Source organism: Thunnus thynnus, chromosome 12 (genome assembly GCF_963924715.1).
Source record: "Thunnus thynnus chromosome 12, fThuThy2.1, whole genome shotgun sequence".
NCBI lineage: Eukaryota > Metazoa > Chordata > Actinopteri > Scombriformes > Scombridae > Thunnus > Thunnus thynnus.
Genome location: NC_089528.1, coordinates 11,459,604 through 11,480,732, shown reverse-complemented (window position 1 = coordinate 11,480,732; position 21,129 = coordinate 11,459,604). Strand labels below are relative to the sequence as shown.

Below are 21,129 nucleotides of genomic sequence, written 5' to 3'. Positions count from 1 at the left end.
TCCCCTGACTTACATTGTTAAAAAGTAAATTACCCTCTTAACCGGTATTCTCCCATTGGGCTCGTTTGGATGTTGTCTTACCAATTCATTTATAATTTTTCCTTCTAACAGCTCTTTTGGATGTCCTTTGAAACTTTATGATTGCCACAGTTATATGACAAGCTGTGAATTGGCCTCTTAATCAGCAGGGTCTGACTGACAGACAGAACTGTCTTTCCCTTATCTCTAAGTGTTACAGGGGGTCATTTTAATGGCTCCTATGTCCTCTCTTTCCTTTGTCATTAAAAAGCTCACGTAAGCACTTTCATTTTGTTCTTGTTGAACAGTCTCTAGTATCTCTTGGACTGAGATTATTTTGAGTCCATTCAACTCCCAGACAATGGGGTTACGTATTAAAAGCCCTTCATAGAGTCATAAAAAATCATTTTTAAAGGACCATTCCAGTTCTTTTTACATGCTTTTGCTCATTTACTACAAATGTTTATGAATTCAGACAATTTCTGATCATTCTCCAAAGCATAGAGTGTTTAAGATTTGTGTTTTCCCAGACAGACCTTTGAGTTTGACTGGATTTATTGTAAGTCGCTTTGGACAAAAGTGTTTGCCAAATGTAGGTAAAGTAATTTATTGCAGGAAGAAGGAGAAGTTGCAAATATAGTTGTGTGAAGCTTAAGTAAATGGGCTAAACCATGCAAAAGCACTTGTACAGTCCTTAATGGCAAGTTCTTTACAGGCAGAAAAGCTTAACTCCTTTTTTCCCTCATTTTTGGTGGAGGATGCTTCTGTCTAATTGGGCAACCCAAGACTGGGGAAACCTGCTTTATTTTCCAGCACAGCTGTTTGACTTTCAGCAACCAGCTGCCAGCTGGAATTTTTACAAGGTGACATTTGTCATAATACAAGAGTCATGAGTTAAGGAAGGGGGACAAAAAAAGAGGAAAGGACAATACTGTTACAATAGGGGATGGAAAGGGCATGCAGTGTCAAGCTGAAACTAAGTAATGGTGCAAAGGTGGATTAAAGCACAAGGCAGGATAGAGGAAAGATGGATGGGAAGGATGAAGTGAAACCGAGTAAAGGGATAATAGCTGGGGAAAAGAAAATGAGCAGTGCAAGGTAACGGTAAAGTAAAATGGAGGAAAATAGCTTGGTTGGCTGGCTGATGGCCCCCTTCAGCCTTTGATAGGGCCCAGATTTTTCTAGTGTGTCAGAAGGAGAGGACAGTGGAAATGGCTGCTTGGGATAATTGATCTGGCCTCTGGCGTCCAACTCAGCCCTCTTTGATCTGCTTAGGAAGGAAGAATGTTTCTCATGGGTTAAAAATCAGGTTGGTTTGTGCCTTGATGATAATATGGCAGAAGAGAACTGACAGATGTGCAAGCACCTGTATTTGACCTATGGATAGTCTGTTTTATACGCATGCAGGAGTTAATTTACTGTCATATAAATACACCTCAATTAACACACATCACCTTATGTCCATGTTTCCTGTGCAATTTACTCCACTTTAATAACCACTTGACTTTTGGGTCCAATGTTGTAGATAGACTCAGCTCATAGTTTTAACATCATACAGGCATGCACGATAATATTGGCATGTCATTGGTATTGGCCAGTAAAGACTTTAAAATTAAATATTGGCATTGGCCCGAAATGAAGATTCCTGCCAATATGACAGGCCAATTCGTTACCTTCTCCTCCGCAGCCTGGCTGTGCTTCTTCCTAAGTTCTTCCTTCATATATTGTCTTTCTTGATCATACTTAGTATAATCTATGATTGCATGTGTAATAGTCTCTTCAGCCAGGTGAATAAAAAGTGTGTATATCGGCATCGGCAATCAGCCAAAATGACTTAGAAAATATCAGGACATCATGCTTCCCTAACATCATACATAGACACATATCACATAAAAAGCAACAATGATTCCAAAAGACTGAACACCATTTTTAGCCTTGTTAGTTAGAGTCCGGGCTCCAAGGATGGCAGTGTTGGTCAGTTGGTTTAAACCATTTGGACCAGTTGAGTGTGATGAGTTGTGTTGCTCTCTCTAGTGCCTGCTATTGTGCCGTTAGATGCTTGGTTGTGGTAGGTGTTGTTATGAGTGTGAGCAGGTGTTACTTACTGTAGGCCTCCCTCTGTGCTGTCATTTGACAGTTGTATATGTATATTAAATAACAGGTGTCTGGTTAATTTTTTTGTTTTCTTTTGTTTTGTTTTCTCATACATAGAAAGCAACTGGCAAGTAGATTTTGGTAGCTACATAAGTAGCTGGAAAAGCAGTGGGAAATGAAGAAATAATAAATGAAGAAAACTTGTTACCAGGGCAACAATATCTGTTTACTATGGAAAGTGGATTTTAAGTCTTAGCAGCAACATGAAAGGAACTGAAGTCCTGTTAACAGACTGGTATCCTAGCTTCATTGTATGTGACTCACATCCAGCATAGACTAATGCAGTGGAAACATAAACATTAGGAGGTGCTCTTGTGTGTATGTACATGTGCATTCTGTGCACTCAGGGATACATTTAGAGCAACAGTGACTCATATTTCTTTTTTTAAATTTTTATTTTACATATTTCTTTCCACTTATGACCTGACAACATCAATTATCTACATCAATAGAAGACACTGGCAGCTGTTACAGACGCATTTGGTTCAGGGAGTGGTAGTGCATACTTTAAAATATGAAGCAGGTTAACTTCACTTAGTAGCAAGCATCTCTCCCATCGCCCTATCCATTTAGTCCATCCGAGATAGAGAGAAAGAGAGCCTTAATGTAACTTGGCACAGTTGTCCTTTGGCAGCTTTTACATCTGTTAGTCCAGCAGGGTTTTCTTTGTGTAACCTGTACACTCCCAGCTGGAGGGGATGCAAAACCTTTTCACTCTCTTTCAGTGGTTATGAAAGCAAGTGTATTTCTTTAAAAGGTTAGTGGGTGGTACGCAGTTGTGTAGCCGCAAGTGACTCATCTAGTCAGTGGTCAGTGTGCTTGTCTCTCCTGCGCTATTGTGGCTTTTTAGATGCCTACAGCACAGTCTTGGATGGCTGAGCAGAATTCAAATTAGCGAGGCAATTTCCCAATCTGTTATTTAGTGTTTCGTACACTCTCACAAACACACACACACACACACACACATAACCTCCCACTCACTCTTCCTCGTATACTCACACGCACACAGAGTCATAAACTTCGGGGTAAAATTCAGACCAAGTTCAGATTTGGGAACTCAACCTCGGTCCTGATCAGATTCTAGGCTTCTCTCCGTGAGCGTGTCCGGCATCGTAGATCAGTGAAGTCCTCTACTACATATACAATTACAATACTACAGCATCACAAGGATTTTAACTTCCCTAATCCCTCATTACAGCAGGTCGGCATGATTACGACTCAACTTTGTCACTCTACTTGAAAGTCTGACCCCACAGACACCGTAGCCAGGTTGATTGCCCAGTTACATGCTGTTTACAAATGTGCTCAAACATGATTCTGCAGATTGTTGTCTTTTTCCTACGTGTCTAATTTTGATTTTGCCCTCATGCACAGCACGCGCTCATGGTTCATGCACACACAGCCACAGTTGTTTGTATATGCGGGGATATTTTCAAACAGAGCCAGTGAAGGATATACAGCCGGTGGTAAACACGGGGTTCGAAGGTGGAGTGTCGGTGTTCTATCTCTGCTGTTTGTTTACAGGAGCTCTCCCTGCGCTCTGCAGGCAAGAGAGATAAATGATGGATGGAGACAATTTGAGGAAGAGAGTACTTCTCCTTTAATAGAAATTCAGCCAGGGTTCTTACTCAAAAGTATCATAATATTGTGATGAAGCCAATATTTCATAAACACTGCACATCTCTCAGGCAATGCCAGAAATGAAGTGTGCAGGGAATTACTAAAATAGCCAGTTTGGAAGAACATTAAAGTTGCGCCACATCACTGAGAAATGTCCGATTCAACTTCCTCTATCCAGAATTTTGTTATGAAGGATTCCCTATTGTTACACTGAGGTTTTCCAGTTTATAGACATGTCATTGTAGCCAATAGGTTTATTGTAACTTTATCATTGAGGATGCACCGCTAGACAGAAATAACAGCTATATGGCTCTTTTTTAAGCCCAAACATCTGTGCAGAAGCCTAAAGTAGCATGCATACATGCATTCATAAACATTTACATACTTGTAAACATGGATTTTGAACATGAACCAAGTGACTAACATAGGGTCCGGATGTCACTGATTACCATGGGTGTTGTGTTTCACAAATGAGTCACCTTCCTAGAAAGAGATGATTAACACTCAAGCCAGTACACTGGGTTCCTTTTAGTATTGTGTTCTGATGGATGCAATTGATGTTGGGTAATTAAGTATTTATATAAGTTTAACGCATCAAAATAAGTCACTAGCAGGACTGATTGTTTTTTTTTTTTTTATTACTGTAAAAAGCCAACAGCAGGACAAAGTACCGACTCTGTCAGTGGGCCAATGGAGCAATAGCCTTCTGATCTTTGTATATGCCACCTAGGGTCACAATTTTGTCAAACGTTCACACTGTTTTTGGGTTTGCCGTCATGGGAGTGTGAAGACAAGGGTTTCACACACCGGATAACCTCCAAGAGGCCAGGAAAAGAGAAACCACCATGACCTTGACGAGGGCAGAGGTTGTGGTATGTGTCAAGAAAAGCAAAAGCAAATTGGCGAATGCTTCAGATTCCTGGCTAACAAAAGGAATAAAATCACCAAAGCTGCCCAGAATTTTACTTCTCTGAAGCTTACGAACTATAACCCTCTACTGTGCACCTCATATTTACCACCTACTTTGGAAAGCCTCTCTCATTTCAAACATTCCTTCTGAAATGCTTCCTTCTCAGTGGAGCATTTGTGTGGTGAGACATTGCAACTTGTAAAACTCAAAGGTCCAACATGTACACAGTGCTAATGACCTCCAGACAACCTTAATTGTGATTGTTAGCAGTTTGGGGCTGCCGTTTTTGTTTCTAAATTGCTTTAAGTCTACCTTCCGGGAATCAAGTCCATGTCGGTTGAGTCGTCTGCTCCGTAAACATCAAACACAATCACATCCTTAGAGAGTGGCTTAAAGGACCAAAGAACCCAGATAGAGACAAATTTTATGATAGCTGCCTAAGAAAGGACAACTCCCTAATTTCACGGATATTATGAGATTATTCCAGAGAGTACTAAATAAGACCTTTTGAAATCAGCCATACTGTAACTGGTGACAAGATGGTCGGGATTCACTGCTTGTGGCCACAAAAGTGAAGTTTGGTTTTGTTTGTTGACATCGAAGGGATTCATAGCCACCTGTAGAAAACCCTGCAGATGTGAAACATTTTGTTCTTCTCTTTCCCCTCATATTACAGTCCTGCTCAGTGCTCCACTTTTGCACTCGGAGACTGAAGCTCAGTTAATAGCTCCTGAGGGGCTGCTTTCGTCAATACAGAGAAACATTTCAGTTTAAAGGTGAGTTAAGTTTCATAGGCTTGAGCTTTAAGCCACACTGAAACCAAACCACATTTAAAACTATAAATGCAAAGTTGGATAAGACCAGGCTATAAACCAAGCTGTTTCTAATTTGGGGATTGAGTGAAAGTGCAACTGAAGTATATTTTTCAGTTTTATGCCACTGTAAAGTGATGTATGTCATCATGTATATATCCACTCTAATTTAAGTCTTTCACCACCACTAACCATTAGTTATGGCATAGGTATGTAGTTTAGCATTTTAAAATGTTGTACATTTTCCATTTCAGTACCCCTTTTCTCATTGTCCTTATCCGTCTTTATCTCTCAGTTCACATACTTTTTCCATCTGTTTTATCCCTCACTTCTATTGGCTTACAGTAGGTTTTCTCGTAACCCTTTGAATTTGTCTTGTCTTGCTCTAATCCTGAGCATTAAGCTCCTTTGGTGATGGTTTTGTATGGCTGTGATATTCCTACATCTGTGAAATTACAAGACAAATACTGAGAAACTTGAGTGTTTTATGGTATTAGTGTATGCTCTGAAATGCATTAAAGGGGGATTCAAGTGACTAAGCATTAGACTCTATAAAGTTGGGGGACTTGTAAAAGATAAAAGAATGAATGAGGTATATTGACTTTTAGTCTCCAGTATGGGTCATACTCAAAAACACTGGATTATAATACACTTTCCATAATGGAACTATCTTCCTTGTAAATGCCCATATCTTTCAAACTCCATAGCTCCAGACTGTAACACAGGCTTCCTTTTAATTAGTCTCCAAACCCGAGCCCAGCCATCATCAGGATTATTTTTTAGTTTAGATTAGTTTACTTGTTGTAGTACTTATGTACTTATGTACTCCCCATGACAAGCACACTAGACTTGATGTGGAAAATCAATGCAGTACCACTTTAACACTACATCCTGAAGTACCCTACCGAAGAAGGATCATCAATAAAACTTAGCAACATAGGCATCAAAGCAATGAAGTTGTTTTATCATACACGATAAATTAATTCTTTCCAGTCTTGTCTCTTCGAAACTCACCAGCATTAAAGATCTATTTAGACATTACATACATATACAAGCACAGGTATATAAGCCGGCTTGCTGCTCTCCATGGGAACCATGTTTTCTTCAGTTTGTTTTTAGCAAATACTGCAACTGTTGATGACAACTCTCCCCTTGGATATGAAGAGCTTTACTGCAAATTATACAAATTTGGCTCTCATTCAGGCTTTTAAAGCTACTCAGCCATTCTCAGCCTCTGCTTCTCTCAGGCTCACTTCTGAAGCTTCGATGCAGCAGTTTTTGGTACATTCCTGCTAAATATGTGCTCATGAGGATTGACAAACTTTACCTGGATTCACAGAAGAGGGAAATTTGGCACAGAAAGTGAGACCTCATTGTGGTCTGTTGTGGAGCTCTGTTAAATGTGAGGCAAGGGACTGTGACCATTCTTATCTTTTCTTGTAATCTGTCACTCATCAAAAGTACTTTTCCTCCGTGTTTACCCTTAATCTCAGAAGCACCAAGAACTGCCAAAAAATATCCTGACAACAAAAGGCACTTTTTTAGGGTTCCTCTGGAATCAACATTAAATTTCAAGATGTATCTGTGCCTGTAAAGACTTGAAAGGCCAATGTCAACACAAGTGGAGTTCTAATGTCAAATTTAGTTCTCTAAACCAAACTTGTTCTCATCTTAGTCTTAGTCTGTCTCCTTGCATTGCAAATAATTAACTCTCCCAGTTAAAGCTTGTTTTAACAGGTGCTTTATTGGAGCACACAGTCTTACACACACTTAAATCTAATAATCCAGGCCAATTTAACCATAAAGCTGTCGCCGGAGAAGGGAAACAGCCATTTCCTCTCAGACCACATCCCTGCAACAGCCCAAACGCCAAAGCTACACACTTCTGTTCACCTTTAAGCGCTCTGTGTGTGTGTGTGTGTGTGTGTGTGTGTGTGTGTGTGTGTGTGTGTGTGTGTGTGTGTGTGTGTGTGTGTGTGTGTGTGTGTGTGTGTGTGTGTGTGTGTGTGTGTGTGTCAGGGCTTGGTGAGTAAGTGGTGTAGGACCACTTCCTGTTCTGTCCGTGCAGTGGTGTTTCTCCTGACAAACTAATACACACTCACACAGAGGTTAGCGGTCAGTGCACAGTGGAAGCTACATCCTGTTCCCTTGAGGCTATTTGCAAGAACTTTTGAGCACTGCTCCCACCATCCTGGCAATGTTTTCAGCATTTCAGCAGTTATTAGTTTTCAGTTCTATTTTCCATCATTTACAATTTTCTTTTAACTTTAATTTACCCTGATATGGTTTGGTTAAATTCTTATTAAAGGGGCCATAACATGCTTTTTAAAAATTTCTGTCATGTACTGTTAACTTGAGGTGAATGTAAATATCGTCTTCAAGTCCAAAGCCAGGGCTTCAGTCTGCTCTGAATGCTCAGTTTGCAAAGTAACCTGTCCTTCACAATGAATTGACATCAGATCATTCACGCATGCCCACATCTATTCCGTAGCCTTTGTTGCTAAGTGGTTGTCCACTCGCATAATTTGGATTCGGGCCTGAACATGTACAGATGTATTTAAGAGGTTTGTATTTTGAGTAAAGAACAGGAAATGAAGTGAAATCCTACTACTACTGTTTACGTAGTCTCCGGAGATGGCAGAAGTCTGCCGAGAAGCAGTTTCTGGGAGCTAAACAATCAGAACAGAGTGGGCTCATCGGAAGGGTGACCTTTAAAGAGACAGGAGCTAAAGCAGCCTGTTTCAGACAGATGCTGAACTGAGGGGCTGTATAAAGGGCCAGTATGAAATAAATAAGGAGTTTTTTTAACTGTAAATCATGAAAAGATTTTCCGGGAGTGCCCCAAATTTAAAAAAAAAAAAAAAAAAAAAAAGACCTGGAAATCTGCAAGATACAACACCTTTAAAACTCACCTGTATGACATTTGCACATTTTTTAATATTTATACCCAGTAGCAACCCACAGCCAATTAAATTAAATTAAATTTATTTATGTAGTGCCAAATCATAACAGTTATAAAAGTTATCTCAGGGCACTTTTCACATAGAGCAGGTCTAGACTGTACTCTTTATTTTGCAGAGACCCAACATTCCCCCATGGGCAAGCACTAGGCAACAGAGGCAAGGAAAAACTCCCCTTTAACAGGACGAAAACCCCTAAGCAGAGCCAGGCTCTAGTCTTCACCCGTGTCACTTAATTCAGATTTACATCTCTGTGGTAGTTAAAAAGCTAAGTGCCCTGTTCTAAGCACCCTGTTGGATGCTATCTAACAAGCATGGAGGGTTATCATAAACCTTTACTCTCTATTCTAAATGGTGGAGGTTTGAGCTGGTGACATCTACTGTAATCAACTGCCCACATTCCCCACTTCCCACACAACCCCCTCCCTCTGACAGTCCTAAATCCTTACATACTAATTGCTCTTACATCTCTCAAAGCCACCTGTACTTTGCCAGTTGTCTGAATATCTTCAAAGAGATCCCCACCCCGTGACATTTGTGTCTGTGTACATGTCAGGTCATTGCTGTGTAAAGCGAGGGGTGTGTGTTGTGTGTCATTAGCTGTTCTCCGTCCTAGAATAAAGAAAAAAATGCATCACTCTCTTTATTCAGCGTACACAGACACACACACATCCAAACAGCACTGCTAAATAGATTCCTGGCAAACACAAGCTGTGTTGACAGGAGAGATGAGCTGCTGTTCCTGTTGCAGCTTGCCGAAGGCACAGAGCCGGGCCTGTGTTCAAAAAGAGCCGCCACTGTTGTAGCCACAAAGCCAGCAGACTTGTTGCTACTGCCTCTGCCAACACACACAAACGCACACAAACACACACACACAGAGTCATGCATTGCTGTATCAAAGGCGGCCGGGCGGGTGCTTGACTATTTGAACAGGTGATTCCCATTTACATCTGCTGACCTGATTGGCTTCATGCCTTTTAGGAAATCACACTCACTGTCAGGCAAGTCAATCACGCACTGCTAGTTTGTTGCACATTCAATTAGTTTACCATTTAAAAGTAGTAATGCTGTAACGAGGACTGATTTGTTGGAGGTGTAATCATGTTGATTGTTTTTGTTAAGATGTCAGAATTGGGTATTAATTAATATTATGTGTTGGCACTACAGTTGTGTAGGGTACCTGTTTGTGACTTTGTGTCTAAAGGTATGCCGATATTTAGTGGCTGTTCTGGTATGACTGACTTGAACAAGTGCATTTCATTAGAGCTATATAATTTCATTCAGGTGGTGCTGCCTACCTGCTGACAGGTTGCCCCAGCGACTGATGATTGCTTTGTGTAAAAAGACCTGAGGTCTCCCAGAACACCCTCAGGTCAAGGTGTGATTTGAACCATTTCCTCTCAAATGCCATATTTAACCTCAGATGTTGGTCAGGGAAAAGGCTTTAGGGTTTGTGATTTCACCAAGACACAAATATTAAGTGTAAAGCAAACTCTTATATCAAGCGTGAACAATCACTACCATTGAACACTACCACTTTAGAAGAAACCTAGACTCGATTGATCATCTTGAAGTTCTGTTGCTGCGTAGGCCTATCAACAAAACACCAAGGAAGGAGGGTGCCCACTTGATGCCCCCAGTGAAGTGTTTACCCCTACCCCCACTCAAGGAATGATCGCCGATTATAATACGGGATTGTAAAACCAAGTCCTATGAGCTCAACTGATTGGATATGCAACTTGTTTGACAGGGAGGGTAAATGTCACAATCAAGAAACTGGAAACTGTGATAAGAAAGTCAAGGAGGAAACTTATAAGGATATCTTGAGTTGGGGGATGAACCCAGATGAAGAAAAGAAGAAGTGGGGAAGTAATGGAAGTGATGAAAGTAATGGAAAGGAAAATCTTGAGTCAGAGGGTGTAAACATGGTTTTACGTCCTAAAAGTTCTTTCAGTTGTGATTTTTCTCTCTGTTGTCTGATTTTACGTCAGATAGCCAAGAGTGATACGCAAGAGTAATAATGCAGTAGTCATTTTTTAAATAAAAGGGAGACAGAGTAGAGTAAAACTCTGTATCTGCTGTTACTTTCAGAAATACTACACTGAAAACTGTTATGATGCTTTTGGAATAATTTTGGTTCTTAAAATGCAGATAAATTCACCTGAAATAATAAGGATGATCATATTAACCACAGTCCCAACCATTTTCCCCACAACTAATGAAACTTTGAAGAGGGGGACAGTAAAGCAGTACCTTGTCAGCACTCCAGGGCAGCTGCACCCCTCACCCACTGCTAGACTCTGCTCCAACTGGGGTCGTAATTACTGATGTCCTGCGAGCCCTTCACCCTGACTTCATCCATTAAAGGTCCAAAAGCCATTTTCCTAATCAGTGCTAGTAGGGGTCTGGCTCCTGGTTGGCCTCTGTGTTTTATGTCAGTGTTGCACAAGATAATCTCACTTTGATGTTTGGTAGGTAAATTGCAGTTGGCTGGACCCAGCAGAGGTGTCATCACATGGGTGTTAGTTTTGTGTTTTATGCACATGAGAAAAATACTCTGCTGTTGATGTTAAAATGACTAATGCACAGTTTCTGCTTTCCCTCCTTTTTTTGTCTCCATCAGAGGGGTACAGAGGGTTTTTGGAAGTCGGTGGCCCACTACGTGCCTCGTGAGCCAACCGAGATGAGAATCCTCAACCCCTACTTCATCCAGGAGGCCGCCTTCCAGTTCATAGGCCTGCCCTTCAACAATGGCGTGATGGGCAAAGGGGTAAGACACATGCAGACTCACAGACATAACAGTATGATTTAAAGAATGAACCGCCAGATTTAAAGAATTGCTGTCATTAAGCCTTATAAAAAATATTGGTACGACACTACTTGATGAAAACACACTGGTTTGCATCTTCTTTTGCAGAGTTGTTTTTTTTTTAGGGGAAATTTGCTTAAACATTGTAGCTAATCACATTTTTATGGAAAGTGAGTGTACCAAAAAATCAAGAAAAATGCACACGCATAGCATTTGCATTGTTTTTGAAGGGAAACAAATAAACTGAAAAATCTGGATGCTGGATGAGTCAATCCAGACTTGGGCTGCATCAAACAAGTATTTTGATAATTGTTTATTATTGTCATAACCGCACAGGAAACCTTCAATGAACATAACTCATTACTACTACAGTGAAGCCAAGATCAGAGGAAGACAGCATGTGTCTTTTTTGAATTATTGATTGAAGAAAAAAATACAAATATAACGTAATCTGCTGTTTCATGAGGAATGTTTGTCACTCAGGACAGGAACTCCGGGGAACAGTTGTAACAGAGCTTTGGATTCAAATGTACTTTTTGTTAAGGTGGTTTCTAAAGATGCCTCGCAGATGATGACATGATCTGCTCCTCACTTGTATTTTACCTCAGTACTTCTGTACTTTTATAGGCTTTCTTGAACATTCTTAACCTCAGAATGCAGCATCCCTCCACCATTTTCAAAATGCAGAAAAGAAGAAAGAAAGTAAATTAAGAGGAAAACACCAAACAATTTCTTAACTTTGACATTGCAGCAACCCTGTTCTACATTGAATTTTACCATTTTGTTTGATTTGAGGTTGATATATGTTCTTGACTCATGAATCATGTTTGTCTTGACATGAGACTGCTGTCTCAGTTGTGTGTTTGTGTGTTTTGTTGGAAAGTAGAGAGGGAATATTGTTAGAGAATTGGAGGGGACATGAGGAGTGTATCACCATAACTCTGCCCTCTGGGTCCACCAGAACACCCCTGCATGAACTCCACTCTGCAACATGTGTTCAACATGTGGGCATCTGGCCTGTGTGTGTGTGTGTGTGTGTGTGTGAATGAGAGTGGTGTGGTCATTTGTGTGTGCGCATTTGTGTTTGTGTCTGGGTGTTTGCAGTGCTGTCTCATACAATACAAGCTGTGGAGTTGTATGATTTAGCATTTTTTTTCTCCTAGCACATTTTCCTGTCTCTCTCCTGACCATCATAGTGTATGTTTATGTATGTGGAAATTAATGAGTAGGTCTATTTGTTATACAAGTGTTTATGTTGAGTGTCTATGAGCGTGTGTGTAAATTAATCTGTATTAGAACACACAGTAGGGGGTTGACCAGCTGCTGGTTCAGCTCCACCTACCCCGAGGGCTGCAAATCAGGGTAATGGTTTAAATGGGGCCTCCCTTCACTCTTTCTTCTGCACCCGCTTTTTTCTTTTTTTTTTTTCTTCTAACAACACACACACAAGCTGTACCCCCCAGATCTCTGGCAGCCCAAGGCGGTTAGGAAGCACAGTTCAACCCTGTAGATCACTGTGTCGTAGCAGGGGTCGCGTCTTAAAAGTAATAGTTAATCACCAAGTGCTCAAAGTCAGTTAGCAGCAGCGGAGGAGAACAAAGACAGAGGTACAAAGGAGGGAGGGAAGCAGATACAGGAGTGGACATCTGTCTCTTAACCAGTGTCAGAAATTCAAAATTGACTAAAAATGAAAACACGACACATGTTTTAGTTTATATCAATCCATGTGTTTGTCAAAATAACTTCCTATTGACAAATGCACACTGTATTCCTCAAAAAATAATTGTCTCTCAGTACATGAAGTAAATGTTGTATGTGAGCTGTAATTGTCTGACAGCCTGTGTCTCTTTCTTCACTACAGAACATTCCAACATTAGGGACAGTTGCCATAACGATGGCACTACATAACTGTGATGAGGTGGCGGTGGCTGGTTTTGGCTACGACATGAACACGCCCCACGCACCCCTGCACTATTACGAGACTGTCAAAATGTCAGCCATTAAAGAGGTGAGTGTTTGAACAGTTCAACACAGCACTTCTTTCACTGCAGAATCTTTTTTTGGGCTTTGTTTGGCGCTAATCAAAAAGTTAAAATCTTCATTTTTAGAAGGTGGAACTCTTAAATTACCAAATTTAAAAATGAAATCAGGTGTGACATTCTCCCCCATGTAAAAGAGAACAATGTATTATGGCTTCTTCCTCCCTGAAGAATAAAAAACTGTAATCTCTGATGAGGAGGGACCACCACTTGTGTGGAGGAGGGTGAGGGGGGATTTAAACTGGCCTGCAGCCAAAATACATTCACTAAAAAGCATTCACTCTTTAATCTGATGGTAATATTAGCCAAGGAAATATGCATGAACTTAACTTCTCTTAGGTTCTGTTTTTACATCCAGTGATATGACAGTTTAAACTTGATGAACATCGTGGAAAAATGTGTGGAAGTGCACTAAAGGGAGTCATTAAGGACTCGTGCTGATCCGCTCTCCCCATGCCTGCTCTCAATCATCAATAGTTCTTTATTTTCTGGATGTGTTCCCGATTATTTTAAGACTGCTAGTGTCCAGCCACTTCTCTAAAAACCTGGTTCTGATCCCTCTGACCATAGCAACTATACACCGATTTCTAAGCTTCTGTTCATATCAAAAATCCTCAAGAAAATCGTCTCAAATCAAATGCTGGAGGTCTTGATCAGTAACAATATTTTTGAAAAACTCCAATCAGGTTTCCGGCAGCAACACAGCACAGAGACTGCTCTTGTAAGAGTTGTCAATGATATCTTGATGAAGGCTGATGCAGGATGATTGCTCGATACTGGTTCCGCTTGATCTTATCGCCGCTCCTCATACTTTTCTTACAGAAAATTCATTGTGTCTGTTGATGGCTTTACCTCCCCTCAAGCATCGTCTACGTGTGGGGTGCCACGGGGCTCCACTCTAGGACCAATTTTACTTTCTCTTTATGTACTGCGTTTGGGCAACATTATCAAACAGCATGATATTTCATTTCATTGCTATGCTGATGATAATCAGCTGTACTTGTCCTGCAAACCTTCTGAATCATCTAGGTTATCTATAGCTAGAAGCTAAGCTTATGCTAGCAGATAGTAAACGACAAAATGAATCTCTGTTATACTTTACTTCATAATAGCATTAATATATGCCATCACTTTAATCGGGATCTCCGGACATTGAAAGCCCAGCAGCTGCTTGCCTTGTCAGTCTGTGAAATTCTAATGTTAGCTAACATAAGCTAATGTTAGCTCAACAGCCATAGGGAAGACTGAGAGCTGTCAGAAAGATTCATTTACATGATATTGTCAGCTTTATTGTCACACGTGACTTACTAAGTTTGTATTTATTGCCATTAGTAGACAGCTACATAGCACTCATCACTAAATATGATTCCACTTTTGAATGTAATAAGTAGAATGAAAAAATAATTTTGAGCATTACAGTAATGCAGGAATTATCTCTAAACATGAGCTACAGTAAATCAGTCTTGTTTTCTAGGCACGGATGAATTATCAAATTCTTTGAAGATTAAAATATTATGAAGATTAAAATAGACCCTGGGATGTACTTAATCACCCTATTTTTTGTTCCATATGATTTTATAATTTCCTAAAACCTTTCTTTTGTTTAGAGTAATGGAAAATGAAAACAGACAAAACTATAAACTAGATTAAAACTAAGAAAAAAAAAAGTAAAACTGAAACAAAAACTTAATCATAATCCAGAAAACAGAAACTAAAACATTAAAAATTTAAATTTGAGTGGTACTGGTCTTTTTTTTCTGTCAGTGCTTTGTTTGAACAATCATTTTCTAAATGCCTTCATGACAGATCGCTCTCCTCTCCATCAGTCAAGTCTTCCTCCCGCTGTTTACACTGAAACCCAGTGGAATCAAAGATGTCACCCATGTGCTGACGTGTGTAAACCATGAGCTCAGTATGATGATAACCTTTTTTTAAACTCCCAGTGAACCTTTGGCATTTATTATCATCATCTTCATCAACATTGTCATCATCAGCCACACATGGTTAATTAATGGGAAAAGTTTTGGCTTTATTGTTTGGAACTCTTAACCACTGCCAGTCCCAGGGGTTGTTTGATTTTACAGCTGCTGAGCTGTGAAATCAACCACATATTATTCCACTGCTTTGGAGAAAGAGCCTGTTTCCTATTTGGTTGGATGCTTTAAAGCTCCACGGAAATCATGTGACCTGACAAACTATATAAAAATTGATGAGAAAATGTTACATTCATCACTTGAGACACTGCAGTGCTGCTGAGGTCACCTGCTGTGGCGTATGAGAAGCTAGATTTTTATTCTATCCTCAGTTCTGTTATCTTGAAGATGATTAAAGTTATAATTGATTCAGTTAAAGCCACTATGATCAATATTTTTATATTAACAATGGAACAAATGTGCGTATGTGAACGGGGTTGCTCGTAGTGATGAACCCACAGAGAATCATCACCCAACTCCGCAGTATAACTCGGTGCTACGGAGCTTTCGGTGACTTTTAACTTATGGTTTGGATTTTACAGCCTGCAACTTTACTGTTTTGATCCACTCATCAACCTCATTTCCAACTGCAAAAATGCTCTGTTTCCCCACTGTACCCACTGTTGCCTGCCAGCACCAAACAGTAGACAGACAGTTAACGACTGAAGAAATTGGAGCATTTAGCAGCTGAAGAGCCAGATATTTCCCTCAGGAGTTAGTGGAGAGCAAAACAGAGATCAAAGGAGAATGCTAATGTTGCTACATATCTGCTTGATGTCTAAGGAAAGTGGAAATACACAGAATGTTAAAGTCCTACTGAAATGAGTTTCATATTGAAAAGCTTAAAGGGAAACTTCTATATTTTTCAACCTGGACCCTATTTTCCCATCTTTTTGTGGCTAAGTGACTAATGGGGACAACAATTTTTGAAATTGGTCCAGTATTGAGAGCACTGTAGCCAGCAGCCACAAAATGAGCTGTAATGTAATCCTTTGGGGCAATGGCGTCCCATCAATGTCCGTCCACTAAATGTGCTTGTTTTTGCCACTGACAGGCTCAGATTGTTATTATAAGTGTGTGACAACATTATGGCGACGACCAAACGGAGAAATAAAACGGTTTTCTTTCCTTTCGCTTGATCTGGTCTGTTTGTTATTTTGTCTAACCAAGTTTCACTCAAGGAGAAGTCTTGTTCTGAGAGTCGAGTTGTTGTCGAAATCAGCTAAATATTCAGCCACGGCAGAGTTAGAGAGAGGAACGCCGGGAGGAGTTTGTTATGTTGGAGTACAGAAAACGTAGCGTAGTGTTACCTAAAAGATTTTCAAAGTCATGGCTGAATATTATATAAAGTTTCCCTTTTAAAAACTGCAAAGGTCAGGATCAGTCAGTTTAGTTACTAAATGATGGTGGTCCTTATTCTTCAACATCACTGCCAACAAAACATTTTCTGCCCTTAACTGTAAGTTATATTTACCAGCACACAGTTGTGCCCTTGGCTCAGCTGTCAATCAAACACGTTCCCTGACCTGCCTGTCCAGACGTTGGGAGACTACAGAAGCATTTCTGTTGTATCTGAGGACCTTTTTTTCTTCCTTCGTAATGATAAAAATGTTTAACAATTTATTTTAAAATCACTTTGGTATGATTTTTAACTGCAAAAAAGGATGAGCTATTGTGATTTTAATTGTACTGTAAACACAACAGCCCTGTTTCCTATGTTGATTTCCAACACAACTGCAGCTTGTTGTTCTTTGTGGTCCTGGTGCACCCCATCCCACAGTGGTAGGAGGTCTGACCCAGACAGACCTGGAGCTTATAGGGAGAGTCTTACACTGAATCTGAGTCTTACAGGGCCCAACCTAGCTCTCCTCTTTTCTCCTCCTATTCCCTCCTGTGTGTTGCTTCCTCCACCCTTTGCCTCCTTCATTTGCTCTCTGGCTGTTCCTTCGTCTCCACATCCCAAAGCAGCACACAGGAACCTCCGGCTCTGGTTACACATCAGCCCAGTGGATTGAATCCTCATAGCACGGCAGGGAGGAAAACTGATCCAGTGTGGCTTTACATATATATATGTACACCCACACAAGTCCCAGCAGGCATGTACATCAGTACATAGAGTAATACTTTTGGTATAAAGGCTGTTGAATATGGCCTCCTCAGTACAATGTGCAGTAGACTCAGGTTTTCCTTCTGAAGTATTCTCTCAATGGTCATAAGTTACCTGATCAGTTATCCTCCTCCTGTAGCTGTGATTGTATTTATGACTCTGAATTTGTTCTTTCCTCTAATTCTCCCACAGTCATGGACACACAACATAGCTAAGGAGAAGGAGTTCCTCCGCAAGCTAGTGAAGGCCAATGTCATCACAGACCTGACCAACGGTATCTGAGTTTACACCCACCCAGTCTCCTTCTGCCTTTCCCAAAGGACTCCAAAACAGGAAGCTGGGAAATGGATCAACTTTGGGAGAAAGAACCCTTAAAGTCTGGGTGGCCTGCACACTGCCGGGGTTTTTATATCAAAGGAGATTATTTTAAAAATGAAAAAGATACAGGAGGGTTTTTGTGGAGTGATGCACACACATGTGCCTTCTGAACCAAAGACTCCTGCTGATAGAAGCAGGGGGCGACGTGGGGAGGACTGGATCTGCCCGGTTCCTGTCTTATCAAAAGGACAGTTGCCGGAAAGCTCCGGCGCCGGCCCCACACTTCAGCGTTTGACGTTTGCCACTTCAAACCCCCGAGTATCACATGAATGAATCGCATGAGCAGAGGTGACATGGTGACAGATGTCAGGATTTCTATTGACTTACGGGACTGAAGAGAAACGGAATTTTTTTTTTAAAAAAAGGACTGAAACAGAGAGCACGCAGGGATTGGGTCGAGCATTAGCAGTGCCAAACGTACCTCGAACAAGGGAGAGGTGGTCCTCCTCTCCTTTTGTTGCCTGAATGTATTCACCTTCCTCAGTGTAAATATCAAAGATTTTTACTGTGCTACAAGCTACAGCAGCGCCCTCCCCTCCCCCCCACCTGCCATTTGTCCATTCATTCACTTTTTTTTACTGTCTGTCCAGAGTCCAAAGTTAACACTTGCCAAGCCAGATGACAGGAGGTAAATCAGTGAGGGTCACCTGTCACACTGGCTGGTTTACACTATCGTTCAAGTGTTTTAGGAATATACAGACATCAGTGTTTGAGGATTTGTTCATATTTGCTGCCGTGTTGACCTCTGTAAACTCACTGGAATCAAATCAAAGCAGTAACTCCGTAAACCTGGCTGTTGCTGCCTGTTAAGCTGACTCTGCACAGAACGGTTACGTCTGTTTCCTGATGTCTTGATGGCAGCTCGCATCAGTTGAGAGGCCAAGTTTTAAATTAAAACTAAATCCGCTTGTTTTAGTAATCATTTTAGCTTTATCAGATTCTTTACACGCAGTGGCGCTGAGAACAGGTATGAGGAAAAAGGTATATGAATTATTTTGGTCTAAATTATTTTTATTGTGGGACTTTAATTTTCTATAGTTTACCAGCTCTGACAGGTGAAGCCCTGAAGTTGAGCAATGCAGCATCTCTCTCTCTTCCACTTCTACGTCTCTATGTAAATCCTTCTTCCTCTCAGTTCATTCATGTCACGGTACAGTCTTCACCGCTTCATCAGCTGTCGAGACATACAGTAACGTGTCCTGTCCTGGTCAAAGATATCACAGACTGTCCGTATGCCGGATCCCTCTTCCATCTTCCTTATTGCTGCAGGTTTCCTTGTTCTTCAGTAATTGGTGAAATCTTGGATTGTAGAATATAAATATATATATTTTTGTTTTAGGTTGATTTTAAATTATTTATTTCGTTACAAGGTCCCAGCGTTTTGGTCACAGGCAGGCCTGCTTTCTGTTGTTTTGTTCAGAGGAAACACAAAAGTTTGTGTTTCTTTTGAATTCACCACCATGTGCTTCCTCAGAGACTGCATCATCTTTTTAAGTTTGTGGCATGAGCAATGTTTAAATTCATACATGAGTCTGTCTTTAATTGGCTTAATGTTGAATGTTGTTAAGTCAGCAGCCTTTTATTTCTTTGCTTTGTGCTCTTTTGTGACAATGGACATACAATAGCAATTTTTTTTTTTTTTAATTTCTTGGCAAAATTTAGAGAATCTGCAAGTTGTGAGTGAATCGCCACGTTCAGTTTAAATCAACGTTACATGTGTTGATCACGCCTTTGCACTTTGACGGCATGGTCACATTTGCCACGTGGTTTTCAGTATTTTGACACTGCATAAGCGCAGCAGTTCAGTATTACACAATCAAACCATTTACTTCTCCTTTGGCTCCCCCCCCTCCTCAAAAAAAACAAACAATGTGAGAATGTCACATTGTCACATTTATGTTTGCCTGTCAATTGAACATATGAATGCGATAATCAGCTTTATGTAGTGACGGTGCATTTTAAATACTGCTTCACAAAAGCAGTTTTCTTGTTTTACCGTTTTTTTTTTTTAATTACTTCATCACATGACAGTTTAATGGGATTTTCAACTATTTTCTGTATCTATTTTTTCTCTGGAAGTGCGTACTTACTGTACACACACACACACACACACACATACAGGCTCACTTCCATTCCTCTCAATCAGTAAGCTGCTGTTATGTCTGTTATGTTGCTACATTTTTTTCATTTCACAAACACTGCTGGGATCATTCAGTCAGTCCTGTCAGAACGGGCTGCTGGGTTTGAATGAATGCATCACTTTTTGCGTAAATAGGCCCTGCTTGGGACCTTCAGAGCAAAGGTACAGGGAACAGCTGACCATTGCACTATCATGAGGCGCTCTCAGCGCCTTACACCTCATCATATGGAAACTGTAGCGGGGAGTTTGACACAGGAAAGTAACCGCAGCCGATCAGCTGCAGGTCAGGACAGGTCACTCATTCCTGTGATTTGGGACCAGTCCAATTCATATCTGTGGTGTGTAAACAGCACATTATATACAGTATAGTACGACTTGAAGCCCCCATAATGGTGGTTTTGTATGTTTTAGCCACAAATCCACATATATGTTGGCTGCTATACAGCAATTGTATTGTCTTGTCTGCGGTTGCGTATGTTTGTGTAAAGGATTTGATTTTCAGACAACATGGCTCATCAGTGCTATGTTTTCCGGCAGCTGACTGTTTATGCTCAATTGTCAGAGTCCTTGAATGCACCAGCAAGGACAGCCACACTATCATATCATGATAATATGTGACTTACCAAAAAGAAGGCGACTGTCATAGATAACATATCATTAACAACTTTGATTTTTCTGAAGGTAGACTTTCAGTACTAAAATGTTTGGAAACCACTCACATCTTGTCGTATGTCTTGGAAAATGGTCATTCATAATGTAAAATATGTACAATTTGTACTCGGCAGGATAAAACGTGCCAAACCACCAGTATGGTCTTTAAAGGTTTGAGACTAAGCAGATCCTTTGTTGGATTAAGCCCTATTCTTTTTTTTTTTTTTTCCACGGTTTTGAATTTTTATGAATGCTGGAGGTGTTCAGATGGATTGGGCCCAAATCCTTTCCTCTAATAACCTGTTCATAATAAAGCAGAATGTATTCGCTTCGAGCATTTCATTTCATCATATTTATAAACCTTTTTTGTTTCTTTTAACATTTGACCATCATCAGTGGGAAGTCAAAAGTTATGTGATCAAAATAAAGTGTTTTTTTATATACAGTTATAAATGGCATTCTGCAACTCAATAAATACATTTGTAAAGGATATTTGCCTGTGCATGTTTGCATCTTTTGATGGATTCTGCGGAGCATCTGGACACATTTTTCCCAAAC

At 40.4% G+C, this 21,129-nt stretch overlaps 1 protein-coding gene across 9 annotated transcripts in view; it reads left to right on the top strand.

Annotated features, from left to right (window-relative positions):
* st3gal3b (ST3 beta-galactoside alpha-2,3-sialyltransferase 3b) overlaps positions 1 to 21,063 on the top strand; it is a 60,662-nt gene extending 39,599 nt beyond the window's left edge. For all 9 annotated transcript variants that reach the window (XM_067605464.1, XM_067605461.1, XM_067605458.1 and 6 more), the window contains 3 exons: positions 11,098 to 11,244; positions 13,145 to 13,291; positions 17,595 to 21,063. In XM_067605464.1, coding sequence (XP_067461565.1) covers positions 11,098 to 11,244; positions 13,145 to 13,291; positions 17,595 to 17,684 — 384 coding nt within the window. In that variant the 3' untranslated portion in view covers positions 17,685 to 21,063. The remainder of the gene's footprint in view (positions 1 to 11,097; positions 11,245 to 13,144; positions 13,292 to 17,594) is intronic.
* Positions 21,064 to 21,129: the final 66 nt, after the last annotated feature.